We start from the raw sequence: 11559 nt of genomic DNA, 5'->3' as shown, positions 1-11559 counted from the left end.
CAACAAATACAGAACTACCCAAAACAAACTCCATCGCAGCAGCTCTAGTAAAAGTCAGATCTGTTAACGGCAAAGACTTCATCCTTCTAGATGCCAAAAAAGACAACAGATGGGATCTCCTTCTAGTGACTGAAACATGGCAAAAAGACAACAATGGGGCCACCCTGGGTGCACTATGCCCTCAAGGCTACCAAGCACTGGCATGTTCCTGACCCCCCCAAAAAAGGGGGTAGGGTTGCAGCTATCGCAAAACTCCATCTCACTAGAAGGTCTGGATGGTCTCATTTTCTCTATAGGCCATGACAAAAAAACATATTTGTATTAATCTACAGATCCCCCTCCTCCCCTATGTCTGTATTAGACGAACTAATAACCATTATAAGTGACCTCTCAGTCAACCACAAACAAATTATTATCTTAGGAGACTTTAGCTTTGCTGAATACCCAGACATCACCGGTGCACCAAGGGAATTCACAAAGACACTGTCTGACCTAGGTTTCATCCAACAAGTCAACTCTCCCACCCACTCCTCCGGGAACACTCTAGATCTCATCTTCATCTCTAAAATACCACGAATGACCGAGACCGCAAATTGCTGACCGTGAATTTGTGGGGGAGCACTGTATATTTATACTGGAAATGCTGCAATTTAAACCACCCTATGTCCACTAAGTCTGTATTTGTAAGTCTGCATGTTATGTCTATATTGTAATTGCTATAATCTAAACCCCTTGTCCATGCTGCAAATGCTGAAGAGTCTATGTTTCGCTAACGTTTGTCCTACCCATACTATGAATGTACTTTTGTAACCCGTTTTGGGCTCCTTTGGGAGGACGTGCTAAATAAATGTCTAAATAAATAAAAAATAACTGGTGCTTTCTATGAGATCTCATGTCCTCTTCAGTCCCTTCATTATGTGTCCTTTGGTTTTACTGGCCCTTGTCCCTTTAGTGTGGTTACTTTTCTAAGTGCTAACCCCCAACAGCCAAGTCCTTTTAATTGTACAATCAAACAAAAGTTAAAGATTAGGTGGACCTAATGTTAGTTGTCAACCCTAAAGATACTATCCATTCCTGGATTTACATAATTACATACATGGAGATATAGTCCTAGTTTTCTTAGGAATATTAGCACTAGGACTCTTGGGACTAAAAGATCTCAATATGTGAATTTCGGAAAAATGGCAGGAGAAGGGAGATATGGATATATTTGTCTCTAGCATAACAAATGCACAGGAGGCAGGTCTCTTTCAACTGAAAACAAATTCTAGAATGAGAGGTGAAAGGGGACAGACTCAGAAGTAAGGAATTTATTTTTACAGAAAGGATGATAGATGCATGGAGATGACAGAGATGGTGGAAATCAAGACTATCTGAATTCAAGAAAGAATGGGACATGCACAGAGGATCTCTTAGGGAGAGGAAGGGATAGTAGAAATTATGGAAGAGTAGACTGGATACACCATATGGTCTTTATCTGCTGTCATTTTCTATGTATGAAACAAACAGGACTGGATCGGCATCATCAGGAAGTTACTGGGGAAGTTAGCAATCGTATTATGTAAGGTTGCTCTTCCTTGTGCTACATAGCTAGAAAATACTTCTGTAAAAAGATCATTTAATAATTAATCCCAACATTTCACAAAATACCCCCAGCACAAAACTCTGAAGTGTACAAGCATTGTACCCAGACTGATGTTATCAAAATCAAAAGCATGTACCTTATTTATTTAAAATACTTGTAACCCATACTACCAAACAATTTCACAATAAAATCTTAAAACAGAACAAAAAATTGAGTAATCCACTAACTCGTTCTCATACTCAAGTTTACACTGGAACAGTTAAGAGACGTTTTCTAAATATAAAACAATTGCACAAGTTTGAATGCAATTTACATTGCTCAGTATAAATAAAATATCTGCTTCTTTTCTCCTGATTGTTCCTCATTTCCCTTTTTTTTTTTTTTTTTTTAACAGCTCTCTTTTGCCTCTTCCCATTACATAAGAGAAATCAATGGAGAAAACCTGGGGTTTGGTGGGAGGGAAACAGGTTAATAAAACCCAAACTAAAAAGAAGGGACATGTAGCTCATCTCCCATACATACTTGTATGTTTATGTTGCTGTTTTCAGATTTATCAAGGTCATCACTCCCCTTCCCTTCCTTTGTTTAATCCTTTCAGTTTGTTCACGGTCAAAGAAGATTCGTATTCCAGTATGGTCAGACACAAGTTTCAGCCAAAAATGGATCTTTCCATAGTTCATGATTCAGAACTTACCTTTGATGTTGTTCAGAGAGATTTGAGGGTTCCATCTAGAGTCCACAAACCTTCACTGCATAAAAATCTATTATAGGACAGTATATTGTAGTGTTTCAGAATCCATATTGGATTGGACAAATCTGGAGTTTTCAGTATGAGCAACAAAGGCTGGTACAAGGTCTGAGATCTCACAACAAACAAATGGCTTAAAAGATGCAATAGGGGATGCCGAGATGGAATAGCATTTTGAACAAGTTACAGAACTTAAAACAAACTGCATTCATACACTTCTTAGTGAATCAAAGCATGTTTGGTGCATTTACAGTATATGTAAAAAAACAAACAAACCCTGAAATGACCAATTATATGAATTCATTTTGTAAAAATAATTCTCAGATTTACAGCTTCCACTGAAACATTACACAGTCCAGTATTCTTAAGGACTACTATATACTTTCAATATTGCATCCAAGCCACTTTATTTCAGTACTAGACATGAAATCCATAGCTGCTGTCCATGATTATCCTTGAACTGTAATTTCTGAGAAATAAGCAGTTTCTAGAATTTATGTTTGTCTTCCTTAGTATGAGACAAATATCCTTCATTATGCAGTCTTCTTTCATTCACTTATTTATACTCTCCCAAAAGTTCTCTGCAGTAAGCATCGGATCATAGATTTTCAGGCAAGGCTGTAATCCAATGGACATTTAACTTGCTAGTTTAAGAATTATTTTTTCTCAGCAAAAGCAAGACACTTTTTTTTAGAAATAATACTGTCCAATAAACTCAAACTATGATAGCTCTTGGGAAACAAAATGGTGAATCACAAAATAATTAGTATTAATATTAGAAATTTAATTAATATACACCACACATACTTTACACAAAATAAATTGATACAAAGCTTAAATAATTTATGCTACTCAAAAAACATTTCCAAAATTCTTCAACCAATTTGTACATGAAATCAATTTATGTAAAAATAAAAGAAGACTAGAATTTTTCTTTTAAAAATCTGACAGTCTATAATTCACATCAGCAGCAACCCAGTACATAAGGGGGGTGGAATACAAAAACAAGACATTATGCTAAAGTGACTTTCTGCCCTGCTCTTACAGTGCCTCTGCTCTGACCTTTCGTCTTGCCAGGATTCTGGAAATTATCATAGCTGGAAACAAAGAAAAGAATGTGTTACTGGGGCTATGATTGCTGGAGGTCCTGCTCAGAAAAAGCTTTCCAGCTAGAAGATAGACTGGAAAGGCAACATGGTTACCGACAGCCCTAGGTTTTATCTTTTGCTTTAAACACATAGCAACAATCCAACAGTTGTTTTTTGTTTTGCTTTTTTACTATAAACTTAATATTCTGTCAATCTGACATTTTTTAATAGAAAATATGGCTATAGTTAACAATGTATTTGTTGCAGGTCTGTTGGGTCAGATTAATTAATCTGTGGAGTGAAGTGGGCTCTTCTCTGCTGAACTGGGAGAGAAATAACTATAGTTGCAAACCACTGATACTTAACTTATGGACAAGTTAATTTTGGCCTCTTTATTATTATGGGCAATTGGCAATTCTAGTTAACTTTTTTTTAATAGAGCTGCAGTTTGACTAAAAAATTTAATCACAATTAACCACACAATCAAAAGTATTTTTCTGTTTTAATTATTGATTTTTTTGTTTATTTTCCACTGAAGCTCTCTGTAACTCTGGGCAAACCACTTAACCCTCCACTTCCCCAGGTACAAAGTATACACAGAAAAGTAGTATATTAAATCACATCTCCCTTTCCCATCATAAAGGAATGATAATCTTCCTTCTTCTGACCCCCAGATACAACATCTCTCCCTTTATCTTTCTTCCCTCCTTCTCTTCTTTCCCCTGGTCAATTATCGTATTTTTCGCTCCATAAGACGCACCGGACAATAAGACGCACCCTAGATGTAGAGTAGGAAAACCAGAAAAAAAAAAATTCTGAGCCAAACTGTGTACTAATATACACCAGGCTCTGCACCCAGCCCCGCTCACTCCCTGCTAGGCTCTGCACCCTTTCTCCCCTTCCCTGCCAGGCTGTTCCTTTCATTTTTCATATACACACAGCAGATATAAATTATCAAAACTGACACATTTTGATCACTAAATTGAAAATAAAATCATTTTCCTACCTTTGTTGTCTGGTGATTTCATGAGTCTCCTTCCTTCCTTTCTTCACTCAGGCTCAACAATTGTCCCTTTCTATTTCCTCCCTCCCATGTCCTGAGTTTGTGCCTCCTACCCCTCACTGCCTTCCAAACCTTTGTCCTTCCTGCCGCGTAAGACACTGCTTTCCTCCCTCCCTGCCATGTTGAAGCCTGCCTACCCTTCGCCGATTCCTCTTCCTCTGTCCCGGGTCCGCCGCCGCTGCGCCGCCACTCAAAGAAGGGAAGGGCCAGCGTGCGATTGCATGTCGCCATCCCACAAGCTTTCTCCCGACATCGGGAGAAGGCTTGTGGGCCAGCGATGTGCAATCGCTGAATGCTGGCCCTTCCCTTCTTTGAGTGGCGGTGCGGCGGAGGCGTCCTGGACCAGAGGAGGAGGAATCGGCGGAGGGTAGGCAGGCTTCATCAGCGCAGCAGGGAGGGAGGAAGGCAGTGTCCGACGCAGCACGCTGGCCCTTACCTTCCCTTCCTGGAGTTGCAGCGCAGTGGCGGCCAGCATGGAGCAGCAGCAGCGGCAGGCAGGCGGGCGGCAGTCAGCCCGCGTACCCCCGAGTGGGACATTTTGAAAAGGTACAACGGGGTGGGTGGGGGTGTTTAAAAAAAAAGAAGTTACCTTCGCTTTATAAGACGCACCAAAATTTCCACATTTCCAATTTTGGGTGGGGGAAAAAATTGCTTCTTATGAAGTGAAAAATACGGTATCTCTTTCTTCCTCCTCCCACTGTCCAGCACCTCTCCCTCTACCCACATAAGCAAAACACAAACTTGGTGGTAAGTAGCACCAAGCTTTCTCATGGCTGCTGGAGCTCACCGCCTCAGCCATATTTTCAAACAGTGGCCCCTCTAGTTCTGCTTACAGGTCTGCAGTTTGCTCCCCTTCCCCCACCCAATATTCACCATCTGTCCCTTCCCTCTGATCTACCTTAAAAGGTGGCCTTCTGCTGGTCCCCAGGATTAGCACGGTTGCACATATGCTGCTTCCTGACTACTATGAAGCTCTCCCTCTGTCTCATCCTGCCTCCTCTGACATCACTTCCTGTTTAATATTTACATGTCATCTCCTGGACAGGTTTTTCAAAGCTTAGGGGTGCAATACAGGATTTATGCAGATGATATTCTTTTTCCCTCCCTATCAACGGCCGCTGGAATGATGTTGAGATGCGCCTGAACCAATATATGATGAAAGTATGTGAGTGGATGGTCTTTATTTAAATGTTATGAAAACTGAAGTGATGATTGTGGGGAAGGAGAATGAGGTTGATTTGATTGAGGCTTTGAATGTTATGGGTAAGCAGATACAGTTAAAAGAAGAGATTACTGCTAGGTGTCTGTCTTGGTATGTTTTTGACTATGGGAAAACAAGTTCTGAATGTGATTCAGAAGGGCTACGCTTTGTTTCGTGTACTGTATAGGTTAAAACCCTTCTTGACAACATGACTTCAAAACGGTTGCCCAATCATTACTCTTGAACAAGTTAGATTACTGCAATTTGCTATTTCTGGGTTTGACAAAAACCAAGTTGAAGCATTGCAAGTATTGATGAATTCAGCAGCTAGGTTGATTAGCGGGGTTTCGAGGACAGCACATATAACTCCTATACTTAAGAGACTTCACTGGCTGCCAATGGAAAAACATACAGTGGAACCTTGGTTTACGAGCATAATTCGTTCCAGAAGCATGCTCATAAACCAAATTGCTCGTATATCAAAGCAAGTTTCCCCATAGGAAGTAAGGGAAACTGATTGGTTCCACCTCCTCCCCCCCCCCACGAGGCTACCGGCGCTGCTCCATTCTCCCTCCCCCCCCCTTGAGGAATCCGACGCTGTTCCAAACCTCTCCCCGCGATCCAGCTTCCCCCCCGTTCGCGTTGCCCCCTTCCACCGTGATCCTACTTTCCCCCCTCCCGAGCAGTCAATGACACCTTTTACCCGACTTGGCACCAGTGCTGGTGCCCGAAGATCCTCCCTCTTCTGGCGCGGCTGGGCAGTGCGTCGGAGATCCTCCTTCTTCTGGTCTGGGCTGGGCTGGACTGACTTTGAGCATTTGCGCATGCTCAAAGCCTTCTGGTCTCGCTCTCTTCGAGATTGAGAGCGAGACCAGAAGGCTTTGAGCATGCGCAAATGCTCAAAGCCAGTCCAGCCCAGCCCAGCCCAGAATAAGGAGGATCTCCGATGCACCACCCAGCCCAGGCCGCGCCAGAAGAGGGAGGATCTTCGGGCACCGGCACTGGTGCCAAGTCGGGTAAAGGGTGTCATTGACTGCTCGGGGGAGGGGGAAGTAGGATCGCGGTGGAGGGGGGCAACGCGAGCGGAGGGGGGGCGCTCGTACAGCGAGGCAAGCTCGGTTTACGAGACACCAAGTTTGCGAATGTTTTGCTCGTCTTGCAAAACACTCGCAAACTGGTGCACTCGTAAACCGAGGTACCACTGTATTCATTTTAAGATTTTATCTTTAGTACATCAGTCTGTGTTCTGTGCCTAACTGGTTTCAGGATCTTTGGGAGGTCTATAGACCATCGTGAGCTTTGAGATCAGATGGTAGTATGCGATTGATATCTCAATCGGCTGTGAACATAAGGTACGTGGCCATACAACTAAAAATGTTCTCATGCATGGGTGTTTCTTTATGGAATAAACTATGGGGTCAACTCAGACTATCCGGATCGTCTTAGCTTTAAGAGATTGCTTAAAACAAAGCTTTTTGTCGATGCATATGTGTGAACTGCTCCCTAGGATTTTGTTCAACATTTAACTATAATGATAGCGAGTCCTTAGGTTGCACTTTTTAAGTTGTTTTGATTTACTGTATAATGTTATGCATGCACTATTTTTATGTATGTTATCCTGGAAATCACTGAGACTCCAGGCAGTATATAAATTTTTTAAATAAATAAACAAACTGTACCATTCCCTGAGTTTTTGCAGCCCAAATGCATGACCTTGCGTTTCTTAGCATTAAATTTTAGCTGCCAAATTTCAGACCATTCTTCAAGCTTCCACAGGTCTTTCTTCATGTTATTCACACTATCCTGGATGACTACTCTATTGCAGATTTTGGTATCATCCGCAAAGAGGCAAATCTTACCCGACAGCCCTTCAGCAATATCGTTTATAAAAATGTTAAAAAGAACAATCCCAAGAACAGAACCTTAAGGCACACCACTGGTAACATCCCTTTCCTCAGAGCGATCTCCATTGATCACTACCCTCTGTCACCTTCTATTCAGTCTTTAAGAATTGCCAACTAGGGTGAATAAGCACAAACAACTCCACATTCACATGGAGAAGACAATGGAAGAGTCCAAAATCGGACCAGTAAACACTGTTGGATACTGATTAGAACAAGACTTTTCAGAACACCCCACAATTTGCCAGTTAAACCAGGTGAACCAAATGCTGTTGCTCTTTAAACTCCCCCAACAAGCTAACACAATCAAAAAACCTGCAGAAAATAAACCATACTCTTCGCAAAAAACACCAAACAAAATTACAGGGTGGGGGGTCTGTGCCGGTCTGGAGGGACTAAAAAGAAAATTAGCAGGTAAGGCCTTAACTTCTTCTTCTTTAGCATCTCTCCAGACCGGCACAGAAACGGATGGGATATACTAAAGCAGTACCCATCATGGGTGGGACTCCTGAAGGGCCACCACAAGAACATGCTCACCGAATACTGCGTCCCGCAATGCCTGAATGTCCACCCGGTAGTGTCGAACAAAGGAATGGAGAGAAGGCCAAACCGCAGCTTTACAGATATCCACCGGAGGTACAAGCGAAGATTCAGCCCACGAAGCGGAAATGAGCTTTGAGAAATTCCGGAAAAGGCTTCTTTTGGAGAAAGTATGCCGAAATGATAGCCTCCTTGATCCAGCGTGCAATGGTAACCTTGGAAGCACCGTCCTCCTTACGACAACCTGCTAAGAGGACAAAAAGATGGACCAACTTACGAAACTCTTGGGTCCACTGAATATAAGAGCGAAGGACCCTACAGGTATCCAACTTACGAAACTGCCTCTGCTCCAACGAGCTCTTTCAACCACCCAAGACTGGGAGGACTATGGAATGATTAACATGAAATGGCGAGACCACCTTCGGGAGAAAGGAGGGAACAAGCCGCAGCAAGACCCGCTCCATAGAGAACTCCAGGAAGGAAGGCCTACCCGAAAAGGCCTGCAGTTCCAAAACTCATCTCACGGAAGTAATGGCCACCAAGAAAACTGTCTTAAGTGTACAGGCGCTGAGAGGCTCAAACAGAGGACAAACGAGCACGGAGAGAACCAGATTGGTATGCCAGGCAGGAACTGACAACTGAACTGGTGGCTGGAGCAACTTCACAGCTCTCAAGAACCAAATTACATCCAGAGAAGAGGCCAAATGCTTACCACGCAAAAGACCGTGAAAGGAAGATAAAGCGGCAATCTGCATCTGAAGGCAAAATCAGGCAAGACCTCACTCCAGGCCATCCTGAAGAAACTCCAAGATGTGAAGAAAAGCAGCTCCAAGGGGAACTACGCCATGCGTGGAACACCAAAAAGTCGCCAAATGTGAGCCCTTCCAAGAACCAAGTCGTAAGACAAAAGGGACCCGGATCGAACATTAGAATGGGAGCCTGAATCAGAAGATCAGACGAGAGGGGCAACAGGAGAGGATCTGGCACTAGCAGATGATCCTGATCCACATACCATGTGCTCCTGGGCCAGTCTGGAGCCTCAAGAATCATGTGGCCTGTGTGCTGGGCAATCTGAAGAAGAGCTACCCACAAGAGGCCAAGGAGGAAAGACGTACAGCAGGCTGCTGTCAGTCAAGCCTGCACCAGCGCATCCAGCCCTTTGGCCTGGTAATCCCTGCGGTGACTGAAAAACCTTGGTGCTTTGTCATTGACACTCATAGACATAAGATCCATGATCGGCCAACCCCAGGACTGAAAATCAACTCGAAGGCTTTCAGCCCAAGACACCATTTGACAGGATCCAGCGCAAAATGACTGAGAAAATCCACCTGGACATTGTCCACACTGGCAATGTGGGAAGCTGAGATGTCCTGAAGATGAGCCTCCATGAGCAGAGAGGTCTCCAGCGCCACCAGACGACTCTTGGTGCCCCCCTGACTGACATAGGTCACCGCTGTGGCATTGTCTGAGAGAACTCTAACTGATTTGCCCTCCAGCAAGGACTGGAATTCCACCAACGCTAGCTGAATGGCTTTGGTCTCCAGAACATTGATTGACCAGGATGCCTCCACTGGTGTCCTGCTGCCCTGAGCCAAGAGACATTGAGCTCCTCAACTGAGGAGGCTGGTGTCCATAAAAAGCACCATCTACTGGGGCTGATCGAGACTCACTCCCTGAACCAGGTTGGAAATCTGGAGCCACCAGCTTAGGTTGCACCAAACTAAGCCCCTGAGCAGGATTGGAGAGTCCAGATCATGAATCTGTGGCAACCACTGCCGAAGAAGCACATACTAAAGAGGATGCATGTGAGCCTGAGCTCACTGGACCACCTCCAAGGAGGCCACCATGGACCCCAAGACCTGCAGAAAGTCCTGCGCCAGAGGACATTGGCAATCCATCAAAGAGTGAACCTGCATCTGCAATTTGCACACCCTGGCCTCCGGAAGGAAAACTCTCCCCAAACTGGTGTCGAAAAGCATGCCAAGATACTCCAAGTGCTGAGACGGAGTCAACCGACTCTTGGCCAAGTTGACCACCCAAGCCCAAGGACTGGAGAAACTCCACAACTTGAGCCATGATCTGGGAACTCTCCTGCAACGATTTCGCTTAAATCAACCAATCGTCCAGATAGGGGTGCACCAGAATGCCCTCCTTGCACAAGGCAGCTGTCACCACAACCATAATCTTGGTAAAAGTGCGCAGCGCCTTAGCTATTCCAAATGGAAGCGCACAAAACTGATAATGCTCTCCCAAAATCGCAAAATGTAGGAAGCGTTTATGAGAGGCATAAATGGGAACATGCAGATAGACTTCTGTCAGGTCGAGAGAAGTCAAAATTTCCCCAGGCTGAAAGGCCAGAATTACCGATTTCAGGGTTTCCATGCGAAAAGACAGAACTTGAAGAGCTCTGTTGACACCTTTGAAATCCAAAATGGGCCAAAAAGACCCCTCTTTCTTTGGCACCATGAAGTGCGAATCTCCTGAGGAGGCACTGGGACTACCTCTTTGAGGTCCAGCAACCTGAGCAGTGTCTGCCGAAAAGCCCTTCTCTTCCAAGTTAACTGATAAGGAGAGGAGAGGAAACGATCTGGCAAAGGATGTGAAAACTCCAGAGCTTAACTGTCCCGACTCACCTCCAGGACCCACTGATCCATTATGATCTCAGCCCATCCCTGGTAAAACTCCCGCAACCGGGCTACGACTGGAACCCTGGGAAGGACCCACAATGAATTATTGGGCTGGATAGGCGACAGAGGAGACACTGGAGGAGTTATGACCCCCACACCCCGGCGGGCCTCCCAAAAGTACTGCATGCATTGGAAGAAACGTCCTCTAGAAGGAAAAGAGGTTGCACCCCGGCCAGGTGGTACCTTCAAAACTCATTCAAATGTCCCTGAGCAGAACCATAAGACCATAAGAACATAAGAAGCGCCATCTCCGGAACAGACCCTAGGCCCATCAAGTCCGGCGATCTGCACACGCGGAGGCCTCGCCAGGTGTACCCTGGCATAGTTTTGGTCCCCATATCGCTCCAAGCTTCTCGTAAAGAGAAATGCATCTAGCCTACCCCTACCCATGTCACTTCATGCCACTCATAAGGAGATGTACATCTAACTTACACTTAAATCCTAGAATGGTGGATTCCGCAATTACCTCTTCTGGGAGAGCATTCCCGGTGTCCACCACTCGTTGTGTGAAGCAGAACTTCCTGATATTTGTCTTGAACTTGTCCCCCCTTAGCTTCAGCCCATGTCCTCTTGTCCGTGCCACATTGGACATTGTAAATAACGTTTTTTCCTGCTCTATTTTGTCGATTCCTTTCAGTATTTTGAATGTCTCGATCATATCCCCTTGTAGTCTCCTTTTCTCAAGGGAGAACAACCCCAGTCTCTTAAGTCTTTCCTCGTAATCCAGGTTCTCCATACCTTTCACC

The 11559-nt window shown here is 44.4% G+C and overlaps 1 protein-coding gene across 2 annotated transcripts in view; it reads right to left on the bottom strand.

Annotated features, from left to right (window-relative positions):
- Positions 1-3096: 3096 nt before the first annotated feature.
- The window catches only part of PEX1 (peroxisomal biogenesis factor 1), a 157071-nt gene continuing 148608 nt past the window's right edge, over positions 3097-11559 (bottom strand). For both annotated transcript variants that reach the window (XM_033931140.1, XM_033931139.1), the window contains one exon: positions 3097-3430. In XM_033931140.1, coding sequence (XP_033787031.1) covers positions 3346-3430 — 85 coding nt within the window. In that variant the 3' untranslated portion in view covers positions 3097-3345. The remainder of the gene's footprint in view (positions 3431-11559) is intronic.

This window comes from Geotrypetes seraphini, chromosome 2, assembly GCF_902459505.1.
Source record: "Geotrypetes seraphini chromosome 2, aGeoSer1.1, whole genome shotgun sequence".
In the NCBI taxonomy this organism is placed as follows: domain Eukaryota; kingdom Metazoa; phylum Chordata; class Amphibia; order Gymnophiona; family Dermophiidae; genus Geotrypetes; species Geotrypetes seraphini.
This window is presented reverse-complemented; position numbering and strand designations above follow the sequence as displayed.